General features: G+C 41.7%; 1 protein-coding gene across 2 annotated transcripts; it reads right to left on the bottom strand.

The window, feature by feature from the left end:
• Positions 1-5,046: 5,046 nt before the first annotated feature.
• Positions 5,047-16,969, bottom strand: mau2 (MAU2 sister chromatid cohesion factor). 2 transcript variants are annotated; one of them, XM_076876945.1, is made up of 19 exons: positions 16,611-16,968; positions 16,478-16,492; positions 16,276-16,344; positions 15,702-15,797; positions 15,510-15,604; positions 15,385-15,412; positions 15,128-15,283; positions 13,685-13,831; positions 13,489-13,579; positions 13,302-13,405; positions 13,079-13,156; positions 11,887-11,952; positions 11,512-11,595; positions 11,334-11,383; positions 11,160-11,237; positions 10,973-11,084; positions 10,777-10,867; positions 7,614-7,741; positions 5,047-7,524 (listed from the first exon to the last, which is right to left on the bottom strand). In XM_076876945.1, exons 1-19 carry the CDS (start codon positions 16,842-16,844, stop codon positions 7,450-7,452), a joined length of 1,797 nt encoding a protein of 598 aa, XP_076733060.1. In that variant the 5' UTR covers positions 16,845-16,968; the 3' UTR covers positions 5,047-7,449. The 2 variants fall into 2 exon arrangements, 1 of the variants encoding a protein (XP_076733060.1); XR_013094260.1 differs by lacking the exon at positions 5,047-7,524 and adding an exon at positions 9,052-9,150 and having other exon boundaries at positions 7,628-7,741; positions 16,611-16,969.
• Between the last annotated feature and the right edge of the window lie 153 nt (positions 16,970-17,122).

The following is a 17,122-nucleotide window of genomic DNA, read 5'->3' as shown; positions in this document are numbered from 1 at the left end:
AAAGGTCTCCAAAGTGCAAGCAAATGCTGATTTATTTCTACTTAAAGTACATTATGAGCTTAATGGGGGTGGTCCTGTTTTATTTCATAATGTTGAATCTGTGCCTGGCAGAGGCGAATGTGACTAAATTGATTTATCAAACCCTTATTTATTAATTTTTTATTTTTTTTTTGCTATGTTGTGCTGATGTAGTCCATATAGACACGTATTTAATCACGTTAGTGGTTCATGTTGTCTTTACATGCCTGATTAAAGCTCAGATTGTTCACATTCATACAGTCAATGAGTGATGCATAGTAAACATGCAACCCAGCAGTTTAATGTTTGCATTGTACATGATGGTTTGCAGGGTTTAATGGCGGCGAGGGCAGCTGCAACCCCCCCAGACTTAGATAGATGTCATGTGGGGAGTAAATATACATATAAATACTCCATAAACACATTGTCTGCTGAGCTCAGTCTGTGATCTTCCACAAGCAAAGTCAGCGCCATGTTTACCTTCAGTGTCTCTACAGCAGTAGTGCATCAGCGTCACATCCTCAGCATCGTGTAATTATCCGGCCTCACATTTGTCTCCCTGACCTCAAATTATGATCTAAGGTAACCATCCTCACTTATCTCCTGATTCAGAGTCACTGTGTGCAGCAGCATGTGATGCAACTCAGAATAGATCCAAGTCCTGAACCCAAACATTAAGGCTATTTGTGTCTCTCTTTACAGTGAAGAAGGTGTGTGTGTGGTGGGGGGGGCACAGAGGAGGTTTGCTTTAAAGAGCGGTCAGCCAGCCCTGCAGTTAGAATCAGATCCAAACATGCAAGTCCAGAGCACTCTCAGCTGGGTTATACTATGCCAGTGACAGAGTCCCTTCTGTAAAAGCTCCAGCTGGCGTGCTCTTTCATGACAAGACCTGCATCGCTTCAAAGCATCCCTGTGAACTGAACTCATCCTCATTCGTCCACTACCGTGCATATAAATGGACATCCATATGTAAACGTGTGTGTGCCTGGAATACAGCGATCTAAGTACGACAGAAGTCCATAAAGACTGAGCGGGAGCGGGAGTGCTAGCCTCCAGGTGGGTGCAGAGGGGTGTGGTTAGAAGTGCTTTGTCAGCCTCACCCTCCCATTCTTTAAATGACAACAAAAAGAGCTCTCTCTCTAGATGTTGCTGTGTCATCGGGTCTGATTGTTTCTGTCCCCTCATCCCACTGTTCCATCTCCTGAGGCTACAGATTGTCTCGTGTAAAGCAATCACATCTGTAGCAAGGGAGCCATCTTCACATAATCACCCAGCACAAAGAAAAAAAATCAAATTAAGATGAAGGGGGGGGGGGGAGGCGGTCTTGAGTTTACAGGTTGTGATGAATCTTTCTGTAAATATTGCTCCTCCTCCTCCAGCAGACCCATAGAGAAGAACTGCGTTATCCCAGCTCTATTAAAAAACAATCAGGGCTGTGAGTTGCACTTGAGAACACTGAAGTCATCTCTTCTGTGTTATTTCTGGTCACTTTCTGCAACCCCTGGGGGAAGTTTTTCCAAGCCACAAGTCAAAGCACTTTGAATGAAAAGACTTCAAAGCGGAGCGGTCCACCTCTGGAAGAGGTCTACAAGGTGGAAGCCTTGCCAGACTTTTTTTTTTTGTTTTTTTAGGATACATAAACTGAAGATATTAGATGTCTGCTATTGACATTTAGTGAACATTTGCTTTTAGGATATAAAATACAGAAAATACAGTTCACTTGGGACAGGCTTGGACTGACTGACTGATTTCATCAAACAAATCAGTACATTTATGTTAATGACAACGTTGTATCCCGGTAGATATATGAGTGATTCACTACCCCTCCAACAGGAGGGCGTTATGACAATAAATGAGTGAAATCTTGGAGACTTTGGGTGTCTTTGGGTTTTATTCTCACATTGTGTGGACAGTGTTACACACACACACACACACACTAATTGGCTGATTCATCATTTAATCAAAGTGGATAATTAACCAAACGAACAACCTTGAAGTGAGTACTATTGACAAAGTGTGAAGCCAGAGACTTAATAAGGCTTATTGGGTTACATACATGCTTGTCATGTGATCTATGTTAGAAGTGTAAATAGCTTGTTTAAATAGGCTGGACCTGTTAAGTAACAAAGTAGCTCATAAAGATTATTAAACCAAGCAGATTTTATTCTCACACACACACACACACACACACACACACACACACACACACACACACACACACACACACACACACACACACACACACATATTTATATATATATATATATATATAATTGATATGCTAGTAGGAATGGTGTTTATTAAGGTCAGGATTGTACACTCTGCAAGGTTTTACAGGTCCAGTCCAGGTGGAAAGGGTTCAGCTCAGAAATCATAGTGAGGCGAGGCCAGCCTGCAGCTCCTCTCTCCGTGTGGAGCAAGCCTAATGGCCGCCCGTTACGACATGACAGCTTCAACTTAATCCTCATTAAGCACTGTAACAATGCAGGAAGTAGCAGCAGCAGTCACGATTAGACGGGCTCACTATTTGGCAGGAAATGGCTCCTTTCAGCAGCTACGTCCAAGACACCTAGAGCGTCCCAAAAGTTTTCACTTCTCACTGTAACCTCCTCCTCCTTCGGTGGAGACAGTCACCCGGCGGCATCGGTGCACGAAGGAATAAAGGAGGAGAGAGGGGGTGGGTGTAGGTGTACTGGGATCAGATTGACTAGAAATCAGGTATTGAGAAAAGATGAGCTTTTGTAAGGGGGTCTCCGATGAATGCCGGTATCTGCGTCAGGCTGCCTAACCTCATGTTCGTGGGTGGAAATTTCGTGCTTTTTCTGAACGCGGACAAAGGCAACTGCGCATCAAGTTAACACGCATGCACACATTTAGCGAACAGAAGGAGTTATTTGATCATTTTCACATTAAACAAGTTATAAATTTGAAGTCAGGGCGCAGATGTTTGCTGTTACTGTGAATTCATTTGTAAAAGCTTTGAAGGATTCATGATTCCCACCCTGCTGGCCTTTCTCCAACTTGCGTAAAAATCAATTTAAGCGTCTTTAAAGAGGAAAATGAGTCTACGGGCGTGCCGATCTGACATAACCACCTATAAGAAAGGGATCTATTAAACCAACTCAGCCTGACACCAATTAAGTGTTCATTCAATGTTTTAGGGGTTTCATTGGTGCTATAGGGTCCTCACCAGTTTACATTGTAAACTGCGCTGATGTTGCACCATCTTTCTAACGTGTGAATGATTACTGTCTGTTCTCTAATCAGATTACGCAGATGAAGTTTGGCGTAATCACGGTGATAAAAATGTAATGGAGTCTCCACCGCGCGAGCGCATGTGTGTGTCTGTCTCCCTCTGTGGCAGGACTCTGCAGGCAGGCTGCTCACTGAACAGTGAAACCTTGTCTCCCTCTGCCCCCGGTGTGCCTTCATGTCCTACCTCACATGCATGCCTTACCTCAGCAGAGAAGACAGCTGGCTGATTTTCAAAATAACTGCTCCAAATTCATCATCCAGAGTGAATGATGGGCTGTAGGTGTAAAGTGGTGGACGTGTAGCTTTTTAATTTTGTGTACTGAGGTTTGAGAATATGTTGTGGCACACATTTTCACTTTTCACATCTTCTGCAACTCATTCACCAAAATTAAGAGGTTTTAAAAGTGGACCCAGCTTTCACCACACCTGAAACACGAGACCTTTGTTGGCTTTTTGTCTGAGCAGGTGATGGTCTTCACTTCCCTTGTGGTCCTGATGTCATTCACACTTTTCATGCGCTGCAAAGATATTATTAACACATACAGCGGTTATGTACAGCAGTAGGCTTAATGTGAAGTTACTATTTTCTATTCACTGTTCTCACTCCTACATAAGGATGCATATACTGTAGTTTTTCACACCATAACCTTTTCTCCTTAAATTAATCAAATGTAAGATTCATGTCTGTCTTTTAAGCATGTCTTAACCTCCAGGTCACCTGTCACCCATCATGGTTAGGTTTATTGAACCTACTAAAGAAGCAAACTAGAAGATAGTACCTATTAAATTTATCTTCATACAGTGGGGTTGCAATTTTTCTATTAAAAGTTTTTCAGTTTGGGTGATTAAAACAGATAAATTCTATTAAAAAATAAAACTATCCCAGTCTTTAGATGGTCAACCGGCTCCAGAAGATGGAAAAACTTGTCATTTCCACACACACAAGTAAAAAAAAAGAAGAACAAATCCAAGTTGAATCATAGAGAAATAAACTCCAGCATGGTGGCTTTAACAAACTCTTCTGGTTGATTTTCACTCATCCCCCCCGGCCCCTGCCCCATGGTTGTCCATGCTTCCCCAGGACTGGCCGTTAGGCCCACACCACAGCTCGGAATCCGCTGCATTAATCAAACATCATCTCAGGCGTTCATAAAACGTCAAACCCTTTTAGAAGACAGGCTGTATAATTAAAATCAGGTCTTGTGGTTGAACTTAACTTCTGTGTGGACTTGGAGAATTCTTTGCAAAACAGCTCTTTGACTTTACGTCACGCACAAAGTTTTGGGTTTCACATTTTTTGGTGCATTTTCCTCCACTACGATCCATCTGTACGCCAGGAAATTAAAAGGCGGACAGACATCACCGTGCGGCAACGCAAGTGCAAGTGAAGACTGCTCTTAACACATTCAAGCGACTCGCATAAATCGATGCAGACTTCAAACTGACAAAACAACAATGTTTTTTGGACATTTTTTGAAATAATGTACAAGAATTATGAAACACAGTGGACGCACTGAACATGTGGACAAAATAATTCAATTACAGCACATCAGCCTGGTTTCCCACACAGTTCAATGTGATGTAATGCAGAGTGTGTGCTTCTACTGGAGAAGCTAAAACAGCTAAATCTTTGGTATGGCTCTGCAGGCATTATTTCACTCAATCATATGTGCTGAACACACAGTTATCAGGCTTTCTCTTCGCTGCAGCGCCGCACGTTGTTTCAGAGTGAATCCAAGTGTAGAAGCATATTCAGTGAAAACAAACAAATGATTCAACTTTAGAATCTTTATTCATAAAAAAATTTATACAAGTGTTAAAGTTAAGTCATGAAAATGACAACATGGCGAACAGAAATTAAACATTCCCTTTCATCACATGCTGTAAAATGGCAATAAAATAAATGGCAACCACACCGTACCAACCGAACGTCTTTGCTTTATCGCAATAATCACTATGCAGCTGACGAAACTCAGTAGTTGATTTTTAAAATACATTTGTAAAACTGTCTTAACTAATTCAATCTTTTCCTACTTTAGCATGAATTCAAAAATCATATCCTACATGCTATATAATAATAATAATAATAATAATAATAATAATATATCAAAACTATTATAAACTGTGTCGGCAAAAAACAAAAAAAACCTTAAATAAATAAGTTATTTAAATATAGATACATAAAGACATCGTCTGGAAGAGATAAGTGAAACGGAAAACAGTATAACTCTGAAAACGTTTACAGGTTTCATTGTGAAACGGCACATGTGCAAAGAGGTAACAGTCGGTTCTATTTTAGTAGAAATGCTATTCTTATTACTGGTTTGTTGACCCGGGGAAAATGTGCACAGCATAGAGATATACACAGTGAGAGTGAAATGACAAAAATCTAAAGGGAAGCACAGTCAGGCTGCAAGACTGTAGTGTCAAAAGATGTCAGATTAGTCTTTTTTTGTGACATCGCAGTCACATTTTACACTTTACATACAACTGGACGTTCAAGAAGTTCTTATGATGTTTCCAAAATGCTCCGCTGGTTTGGCCGTTTCATACAACTTTAAACATTTGATCCTTTTCAGCGAGTAAGCCATATCAAACATATCATTGCATAACATTAACATAATTACACATAGTATGCTTTGTAATGCGTATCCAAATATATCCTGACAAATACTCTATCAAAGTCTGTCGGCCTGTGCTTTTAAAGAGACAAATACTGGACTCGTGCACAACGAAACGACAAGCTAAACGCATCTGTCTGGCCACTGGTTCGACTTTAAAACGAACTCTTCAAAACCAAAAGCTTTATTTGACTTAATATAAGAACACATTCATGGTGGTTTGGAACAAAGGTTAAGAGACGAACTGCGTCTGTCACGTTCGTGGAACAACGCGGGTGAATTTAAAAGAAAAGTTCAATAAAACTGCAGATCTTTTGTTTTTTGTTTCATACAGAAAGAAGCAGGTCAGGTGGTGGGCATCACAGGTGTGCTCAGTGGAGTCTGTTGCTCAGAAAAAAGCCACACACAGTTTTTATACTAGCCTATGTTAGCAGCAACACACAGTACTCACTCACTTCCATTATTATTTGAGGTATTTAAAAGAACCCAGTGTTTTCTGAAAACATTCAAAGTGACTCTGTTATGCTTTAATGGAGTTAAAAGCCTCGCAAAGTTACAAAGACCAACGTTAGTGTCAAACTGGAGTTATTCTCAATAACAGAACTTCCTGAAACGCCAGTTTACAGTCCAGGCTTTCTACCTCACTGTGTATAACACAATGCATGCATGCATGATGACTAGTGTGACACACCCACAGACAAAGATTAAAGAGCTGATTAAATCCAGATGCAGTCAGCTGTTATTCTGCATCCACTTCTGCCAACTTAAAAATGTATCAGGTGGTCTTCATACACTCTGAGAGTTACTGCAATGTCCCCACAACATGAGGAAAATCTCTATAAGCTTAGTGTTTGTATGCTGTGTGGCTAATGTGGCTAACAGTACTGTTGTTCTCTCCAACTCTCTTCATTCACATGTACTGCCTGTTCTAACACCCCAAACAAAACTCATTTACAGATCTTCACACAAACCCACCTCAGTACGACTAAAGCAAACTAGCCATCACTTTGAAACCATCTTTCCTCCCGTTGCTCTCTGCTGCTAAAATCGCTGTTCGATAAAAGTCACTGTTCACATTGGCTAAAAGCACGTCAGTGTTGTGGTTTCAGGTAAATTTCAGAAAGAAGGTAAAAGGCAGGCAAAGTCGGTATGCAAAGGGCTTTTAAAACCGAGTGCTTCAGACAGTGGGTGAAAAGTGGCACCGCTGCAGTGTACAGTGTAAAAAATATGAATGTGTGAAAAACTATTCTAGTGAGTATGAGCCTATAAAGAACCACAACAGGGGCACTTTAACCCAGTCAAACCCAGCTGTGATGCCCCAGTGCCCCAAAATCGATGAAGGAAAGCACCAAATGGAAGTCTGCCAAATGACACAGTGCAGTGTGCCTCACTTTTTCCCTTAAATTCATTACTTCTCCTTTCTCTCTCTCGCTCTTTTTTTTTTTTACCCTTTTATCAGCTGCTTCTACTTTCAGACACCTCAGTTTTCTTTAACCGTTTTGTCTGCAGCAGCTGCTCTGTCTCTCATTTTCTCCGTCACTGTGGCATCGAGTTCTCAGAGTAGGCTGCCCAGGCTGGTCGTGGGTCCATTCTGAGGCTGGAACTGCACAGGAGGGAGGCCGTCTGTCCACTGAAACACAAAACAGAGGTTCCTTTGAAAACCCAACCAGGGTGGAGTGACTCACTGTTTATAGTGTGACTGATTGATGATGTGCTCACACTGATGAGGTTGTGTTCAGGGAGGCTGCAGGCTGCGATGTGGTCCTGCAGGAGCTGCTGGGAGAAGTTCTGATGCATCTGCGCGGCCTCGTGGGCGTCCATGGTGTTTCCACAAGCCTTGTTCAAATCTGCTGGGAAAAGATTCATTGTGTATGCTGATGATTGTTAAATTATTTTGGATCCAAACACCATTTCCAAACCTAGAATGCGCCGTATGTGTGCGTGTGTGTACTGTGATTAAATGATTTTTCACCCACTTGTTTTTCCCCAAGCTTCGTTCAGTTCTAATTCAGTTGTGGCTTCATTACTCTGTGATTTATTGATGCTATAACTGGCTGAGAAATGCATATCACTGCCCTTTCTGCAAGGGATCTTTCACCGTGAACCGAATACTGGTGCAAAATGATCAGCTGGAAATCAAAAAGCGCTTTTGTTATTCGAAGGGAGCGACAACTGTGCCAGGAAGGCGATGGTGCGTTCTTAGTATGTTCACTTGGCCAAAAATAACAATGTAGTTCAAAGAAACGTAACGGGCATTGTGTACTGTGCTGTAGCCGTGGAGCCATGGAGTTTATTTATCATGATCACATCATGAATTTTGACTAAAATAAACAAATTACTGTTAATTATCAACCACTGGGTTATCCATTACACCAAGCTAAAGCTGTCAAATAAGAGAATCCACAAATAAATACCATATTCATCAAAGTTACAATGTTCTGTTTTTTTCTTTTTGTTGTTACTGAAAATAAGCTAACTATTATGGTGCTATAAGGGGGATGGGCTAGATAACAGGTGGCCCACCAACAGAGTACCGTGAAAAGTCTCGAGTCACCTCTCATTGCTTTATGTTTTCTTCTAAGGAGCCAGACGTTCTTGTAGTTTCATAAAGTGCTCTTGAGCAATAGTTGTTCAAGCTTTCTGAAGGTCTTTCAGAGCTCTTCTTTGGTCTTTGGCTGCTTTTTCACTCACTTTTTAGGCCATTCCTTGTATCCGACCATTTTCAGGCTAATGTGTTTGTTTTCTTTGTTATGCCACTTAACACTGACCTTTGAATCACTCAAGGATAAAAAAAACAAAAACTTGGGATGAAGGGGATGGGGATGAACCAGTGTTGTGTATACACATAACAGAAAACTGCACAAAGAACCAATTTTAAACCGTATCTCTATGCACCAAAGTGCCTTAAGACAAAACAAAACAAACAAAGAAACTCCGGTTCGACAGGCATAAGATATTTTTGCAATAACAAGGTGATTCTGAAAAAGCTGTTAGATAAAAACTTGGCATATCTCAACTTGGTGTGCAGTGTGTTCTTAAAAAAGTTGAGGACACTGGACAAGTGGAGGAACAAGTTGCAAGACTAAAACTATCCACAGCAGATGAACAGAATCTGAAAGTAATATCCTTAAGAAGTAGGAAAGAATTCAGTAAAGACCTGAGAGATGCATCTGGATCTTCAGCTGATCCATCTACTGTTCAGTGAAGCCTCATCAGAAATGGTCTCAGTAGAAGGGGTGGCTGTCAAAAAGTCATTCTTAAGGAAGGGAAACAAGGAGGAAAGGCTGAGGCATGCCAAACTACACAAGAGCTGGACTGACAATCAGTGGCGAAGATTTTATGGAGAGATTTAAATTTTTATCGATTTGTGTGGATGAGGTGAGGAGAGAGGTACAACAGTGAGCGTTTACAGCCAGCTGTAAAACACGGTGGAGGCTCTGTCATGTTTGAGCTTCCTTTTCAGCCACTGGCATTGGGGATATAGTCAAAATTGATGGAATTATAAATTCACCTGTACCATCAGATTCAGATACACCATGAAATAAAAGCACTAAACTGCCAAAGGCTTCATTTTTCAGCATGACGACGATCCCAAACACACTGCCGATAAAATAAAAGCATGGCTGGATATCAGTGGATATGGACTGGCTTCCCAAAAACCCAGACATCAACAATATTGAAGCAGTGTGGGATCATCTTCACAGAGAACAGAACAAAAAGGCAGAAACATCCAAAGAAGAGCTTTGAATGTCCTTCAAGGAAGTGTAAAGAAATATTCCTGCAGACTACTTAAATAAATTACAAGAAAGCTGCCTAGACAGTTCAGCCTGTGTTAATGATTAAAGATTGTCAAACCAGATGTGGACTATTAAGCTTGTTAGAAGTGTACAAACTCTGTTTTTGCCTTATATACTGTATTCCCATGTATATTTGTACATGTTTCAATAAACCACTGCATTTGTTTCCTATTTTCAGAGCAAAATATAATGAAATAAGAGGTGGCTTGAGAGTTTTGCGCAGTCACATAGTAGCTCATGCTCAAACACTACTCACAGGACTGTGAAGTGTTCAAAAACAAAGTGATACATTTACACTGCTTGGCTGTACTGCACCGACTAATGAGAATAAAACCCCACTGCAGGTGGAGGAGGCTCGCAAACAGAAATGTTTGAGTTCACAAAGTTTATGGCTACATAGTCAGAAGTAACTATGGTGATAAAAATCATGAAAATATGTGAAGATATGAGCTTGTCACTGATGTCAGCATAATGGTGACAAAAGCTCCATACCACACCTTTCTAATCTGGGAGTCGACCAATAGGATCCCTCCATGATCATGACTAAAATGATGAAACATGTGACAAAGCTATCACATCATTTCATGGAGTCCTTTCCTCATTTTGTGCGTACACAATTTATCAGCACAGAGAATCTCTGACTGTGTGACCCTGTGACTAATGTGCATGACAGTTATGCTCTGAAAATGGAAAGGGGCCCTCAAAATGACCATGACCTTTAGGGCAGTTTGGGTGAAGACCCATTGGGTAATCACTGTGTCGTGACACTAGCTCATTGGTCCTTCAGTCCGATGAGCTAAACTTAATAATTAAGTTGAAACATCATCTCTCATAATAACTTCTTTAAGGTTCACAACTGAATGTATTCTTCAGGTTGAACTACTCCAAACACAGCGCTTGTCCATTGCGACCCCTTCAGGCCAAATATTGTCACAATTTTGTTGTTTGTAATCTTAAGAGGGATTTTAGCTCATAAAACTCCTCTCGAGATTACAAACTATTTGGACCCATCTTAGGTAAATTAATTTTATCCCATAAACTGACCATAACACAAAAATTGAAGAAAGGCTCTGTGACAGCTGTACCTTTAAGAAGTGCCGAAGACCAGAGCTGCACAGACATGTCTGGGATCTTGCTTGCCAGCTGCATGGCAGGAACCACCATGTTGTTGCTTTCCTGGAAAAAAGAAATGAAGTCGCGATCACATCCGCAGTCCTAAAATAACTGTGCCACAGCGTGCGTGGTCTAACGTGCAGAACATGCGGTGGTTTGCAGTCTCACCCTGTGGTTGCCTAGAACAAAGAAGATGTGGCCCAGTAGGACGAGCGAGCACGCCATCAGCCTGTTTAGATCCTCTGCATTAGACATCTTCAGAGTCTCCCTTAGAAATCTCCTGTTGATATAAATTTTCACGATAATCTCCCTCATCCCAAACAACAAGAACAGAATATTAAAAAAAGTAACTTACTTTGCCTCGTTGTAACGTCCCTGAAAGAAAGACAGGAGCCCTCTGATGTAAAACGCTGCAGCTCGAAGGCAATGAGAGCTGAAAAAGTCAGTTATTTTATTTTAAAACAATAAAAAATGCCAAAAAAGTAACAAATCTGCACGATGTGTTTGTCTATGCAGCCTCTATAGTTACCTGACAGGAAAGTTGTGATCAGGGTTAATCCTCTCTAAAAGGCTATATAGCTGTTAATAAAAAAAACACAAACACACACACAGAAAAGGGAATTTAAACCAAAGGAGGCAAACATTTATTTAAAAAAAAAAGAAAAAAAAAAGGAATTTAAATACTACTAAAGCAGCAACTTTCAAACCTCTTGATGTCTGTTCCCTTCCCGAATGTAGACGCTTGCCAGGTTTGTCACAATGAACGTCCACAGTTCCTGATGTGTCGTCATCTAACAGAGGAAAGAGACACAGGGACTCACTGACAGCACAGAGCTATCTGAACACCACAGAGCCAAATAATAATAATAAAATTACAGTCATTGCTGACAGACGGTCACTTTGTGTAAAAAAGTTAGCCGTGCATGAACTGATACAAACAGATGTTTGGTATCCTACCGGGTTTCCAGTATCTGGATAACCCGAAGAGTTCATGGCGAGTTCACAATGCACCTGGGACTTGGGATCTAAAAAGAAATGAAAGGACAAACAAATCCGGAGCTGATGGCGATGATGAAACTCACCTGCAGAGCTGCAGTGAACTGGGCTTCAGCATTGTCCATGCAGTTCACTGAGATACAGTACAGGCCCTGAGACACAAGAAGAGAAAACAGGTGTTAATGCTTCATATTAAATGAGACAGTTGTAGTTTGTAAACAGTAAGCGAGCAGTTAGAGAGGCACTTGAACAGAACCATAAGCTATAGAACATCAACCACAAGTGCACACTTATGTGACACATTTCATTGGGATTTAACTGAAACCTTGAAAAAGCACAGATCGTAAATGGGAAGGTTGTACATGCATCAGGGACCAATGTAGATACTTCTGCTGAACTTCTTTTTATAGCATCAGTCTTCTGAAATGCACTGAATGTCCTATTTTCCATAAAGCTTTGTATCATCAGTCATGTAAAAAAGAACGTACGCAGTTTCAAAGCTGACATTTTACATATCAGACGTAAAAAAAATAAAAGAACCATCTGGTCCTTAATCAGGTTCGTGATCAACAGCAAAGATGATGGAGTCAAAATCCAGAACCAGTGTGTGAAAAACTAAGTACACCTAATGATTCAATAGCTTGTAGAAGCACTTCTAGCAGTAATAACTTGAAGTGAACATTTTCTGTATGACTTCAATCTCTCGTGTTGCTTTGGAGGAATTTTAACCCACTCTTCTTCACAACGTTGCTTCATCTCGTGGAGGTTTGTGAGCATTCGCTTATGCACAGCTCTCTTAAGGTCCCAGCACAGACTTTCAGTCGGGTTAAAGTCTGGACTTTGACTCGGCCACTGTTGTAGGTTTCCTTGGGATCATTTTCCCACTGCATGACTCACTGTCAGCCAACCTTTATCTGTGTGGCAGATGGCTTCACATCTGACTCTATAATACTTTGGTATATAGTTTTCTAATGTGCCAACTGAGGTCTGCAGTCTGAGATGTAGCTCTTGAGTGTTTCTGCAGTTTCTCTGAGCAGTACACGCGCTGACCTTGGGGTGAATAATCATCCTCAGTGTAGAATGAACTTCAGTGACTCACTTCCCAGACTGATGGGCAGCAAAAATTGTTCCTTTAATGTCACTGCTGATGTCCTTCCTTCTTCGTGCTGTGTTAAAACACACCTGAATGCTCCAGACCACGAAGCTACCAAAACCTCTGCTTTCATAGAAGTGCTCACAGCTGCTGCTCATGTGCATTTTCTTTAACTGCAGACTTACCAGGAGTGTATGAAGCTGGGCTGCGTGGTTGGTAAACAGCCTGGGTGACTGCTGGCACAGCTGGCAAACCTGAGAAATCTGAACACAAACCATTGCAATCTTAAGCTCCAACTGCAAACTGCTGAGAATCTCCAAAGTACGTTAATGTCACAGAATCTATGCTTTTATCCAGAATCATTCATCTGACAACGTAAGGATAAAATCTCTACAGCTGGTGACTCACTTCTTGTAAAGCTGTGGCCTTGTGTCCAGTGACCAGCCGGCACATGATGATATGCTCCAGCAGGATGACTTGAAACGTGGACAGGATGGGACTGCTGTCCAGCACTTTGAGCACACAAATCGGAGGTGATTGATTAACACCATCATCAAGTAGGAAATAATAAGCGAGTGTACGCCATCAAACTTACTCTTCAGCTTCTCCAGCTGCATGAGCGCCTTGTCTGTGTACTTCTGTGCTTTCTCCAAGTATCCCGCCTGCATGGAGTGCATCACAGTCACCTTTTCAGACAAAAACAAACAAGCGATATTACACAAAACGTTATCTGCTTTTGCACTATACTTTCAGAGTCTTTCGCAAGCTGTGTGTCAGTAACAGCATCTCACCAGATACACAAGCACACACATGTGCTCCTTGGGCAGCCAGTGGAAAAGGGCTGCTGGATTAGTGGGAAGGATCTCATCGTCGTGGAGAGTGGAGATGGTCTGGATGCACTGCTGCAGCTGCTTCAGACAGGGCTTCACGCTCTTTACCTGAATCCGACACGTGCACAGACACTTTGAAGGTTACAGTCGGTCATTTAAAAGAAAAAATAAAATTGAATACTCTTTTTATACAGTGATTAGTGTGTAAATATGCCTTCCAACAAATGTATGCATTCTCATAACTTGAGAATTAATCCATTAAAAATAAGTAGGAGCAGGCACCAGTGAGTAGAAGCTGACATGTTACCCTTTAATCTTAAATACAGTGGACCTTTCACCAAATCCAGTTTTATGTATGTGGCTAGAGACCAGCCGCATAAGTAGGACACCAAAGGTCAGGGAGAAGAGAAGTCGTAGCCGTTCCTGTGACGTGGAAGCAAATCGTGCCTGCACTTCCAGACTCCAGATATGAAGAATCATAAATGTGTTTTCTTGTCAGAGAAGGGGCCCCGTCACCGAAGAAGTGAAAGCGTGAAGGAAAGAGATAACCCACCGACATCTACCGTAGATAAAACCTCCTCAACACCTGAAGCCTCATCTATGAACTGAAGTCAGGGCTCTAACACACAAAAAACGCACACAAGCATCTTATCTCCAGGTAGCTGACAATAAGATGGCTAAACAACATCAGCAGCTGGTTATAAGCTAACATTATTGCCAGGCTCGAGTGTCCTGAAAATTCCACTTTTCCTGCGATAAACTGATTACACTCTCTCACCACATGAGGGTTTATTCACCAAACATCAGAGCCCAGCAATGTTAGACCCACTTTAACGAAAGTTTCACCAATGCTGGCTAACAACAGCAAATAGAGCAGCGTTTACTGGCAGAAAAGTTCAGCATATCCTCAACAACTCATCACAGTAATGCTGTTATCGAACAGAACTGAGCTTCACTGACTCAACAGCCAATATCCTTTTACAAAGCTTCACAGCCTCCAATACACTAAATAGATGTGGACACATATTGATATCTGAGGTAAACAGCGGACAGACAGCCTACACTGATTACAGATGAGCGGAGGTGAGAGTTGTTTGCCCTACAGAGGCCACCGTCGCTGGAATTATGCATTTGAATTGGGATGGATAAGAAGACAGAACTTAGTTATCCGCAATCTGCAATCTACTGACATCTAGTGGTGAGATTTTACACACTGCAGCTTTAACTTTGCTCTGAGCATCATTTTAGCATAATGTAAAAGCATACAGATTTATATTTGATATCTGGCACAAGTTATGGGGTTAAAAAAAAAAAAACTTGATTTAAAATAGATGTTTCTTACATTTTTGTGAAACTTCAACAATAACGTATCTATTTAGAGCCGGTAATGAACCACGGGAATACCTGTCCAGCATCCAAGTAGTGTGTAACCTGCAATACCAGGAAGAAAACTCTCAGCGACTCCTTCTGAATGGGGTTTCCCTGCCAGTTCTCCACAATGGTCCCACATAGTGTCAGCAGCGGGTGGACCTCGCTCAGCTTCCTCTCCATCAGCAGTAGCTACAGAGCCACAAACACACATTAAGAAGCTGCGTAATCAGAAAACAACACAAGTTAACACATCGAGCGCTTTTAGTTAGAGGAGAATGATTTAAGCTTACCATTCCTTTGCTTAACAAGAAGAGGGCTCTGTGGGAAAATGAAAGAACAAACTTAACGTGAGTAAATGCATGACCACGGATGAATCACTTATCTCACTCGGAAAACAGAAATCTGACCCGTTTACCTCGTGTATTCTGATCCCATGACTCTTGCGTACTCTGCTCCAACTCCTAATAGGTCACAGGCGGACACCAAATCTTTCTCCAGTGCGTGCAGTTGCTGAAGGAGACAGAACAACATTGCGCTCATACATCAGCCGCGCTTCAAATTAACATAACGGGCACGAGTAGGTTTGTAATGTTGAGAGGTTTCTTACTGCCAGCTGAAAAAGCAGCCTGCAGTGCCAGTAGGGAGTTTGCTGGGAGATCTGTATGGCCTTCCGCAGCACCGGCTTTGCAGAGTCCACCAAGTTCTTGGAGAAAGAAGCAAATAAGTAATTGAAAGAATCTGAATTCATTTTCTCTTGACTTTAAGTCACAATCTAATTGGAATCAGAATCAGCTTTATTGATCAACTATGTGTACACGCACAAAGAATTAAGCTCCAGTTACTTCTTTGCTCTCAGTGTACAGAATAGAGTAGACAAGAGAGGATGCTAACATGACATCAACATGGCACATAGACAGTTATATATACACAAACACACATGCATGAGAGCATGCATTTTATTCATTCAGATTATTGGCCAGAGGTTTTTCAGGTTGTTATCTCTGAGCTCTGAACACAAGGCTTGCACGTGACTCAGGTGTGCTCAGCGGTACAGCAGTGAGTATGCCGTCACTGCGAGCAAAACCCAATAAAATAAACAAATGCACCTCTGCAAAAGTTTGTCCAAGCATTGTTTTTTTTTTTACAAACAGGGAAGATGATGATAACATGGATGTACATACCTGTTGACAGTAAAACTCGGAGAGAATACTCGCTGCCTCAAACTTGACATCTTCAAACTGAGAGATCTGATAGGTGTTGTTAAAGATGCAACCTACAATGTGAAAACTCACCTGGTTTTAAGGAGATGCTTAAGTGGCACAACTTAAAAAAACAAAAACGGGTTGCATGGGTTTTAATACTGCACATGAAAAAGGATATCTGCTGTGATATGAACCACTAAGGAAGAAAAAAAAGGAAACAGATCATCAGTGAGAGCACGGTGGACCCTGGGTGGTGCAGTGATCATAAAACGGTGGTGGTGGTGTTTCTAGTACTGATCATCAGTGCTGCTCACCGCTTTCTCCAGGTGACTCTGGGCCAGCTCGCTGTTCTTTGTGTGGCGGTACAGCACCGAGCCCAGCTGGAGGTGAGTCCGGGCCTCGACCCTCGGGGGCGGCTTGAACTGAAACACTGCTTGCAGACAGTGGACGCAGAGTCGGATCTTTGGAGGACTCGACGTGCGGAAATGTTCCGCAAAGCCCAGCAGAGCCAGATACCAAGGCTCCGGGGCCTCTGTGCTCGCTGCCATCCCAAGTCGTCCGGGGATAAAAACAACAATTTACCGTTGGGACAACGTCCCCAGCTTCAGCTTGCCACCTCTGTCATTTGCATGAATCGGAGTAATAGCGCCAGGGAGCTAGTCCGAAGAAAAATAACTTCCGGTTATAGCTTTTCAAATATGGACACACCAAACAAGAACATATTTAGTATGTTGTAAACCTATCTGTTAAACTTGCCTGACGTGGATACAATATTCAAACAGAAAGAACAATTTTCCATCATTTAGTTTTTTGACAAGTTACTTTT

The sequence above is a fragment of the Maylandia zebra genome, linkage group LG18 (assembly GCF_041146795.1).
Source record: "Maylandia zebra isolate NMK-2024a linkage group LG18, Mzebra_GT3a, whole genome shotgun sequence".
NCBI classification, from domain to species: Eukaryota; Metazoa; Chordata; class Actinopteri; order Cichliformes; family Cichlidae; genus Maylandia; species Maylandia zebra.
This window is presented reverse-complemented; position numbering and strand designations above follow the sequence as displayed.

Excerpts from the sequence above, each read along its gene's own strand:
- mau2 (XM_076876945.1), bottom strand. The coding sequence starts at position 16,844 with ATGGCAGCGAGCACAGAGGCCCCGGAGCCTTGGTATCTGGCTCTGCTG. Across the intron at positions 11,238-11,333 it reads GATCACAACTTTCCTGTCAG|CTCTCATTGCCTTCGAGCTG; the intron begins GTAACTATAGAG and ends TGACTTTTTCAG. Across the intron at positions 10,868-10,972 it reads TTGTTCTAGGCAACCACAGG|GAAAGCAACAACATGGTGGT; the intron begins GTGAGACTGCAA and ends TCTTTTTTCCAG.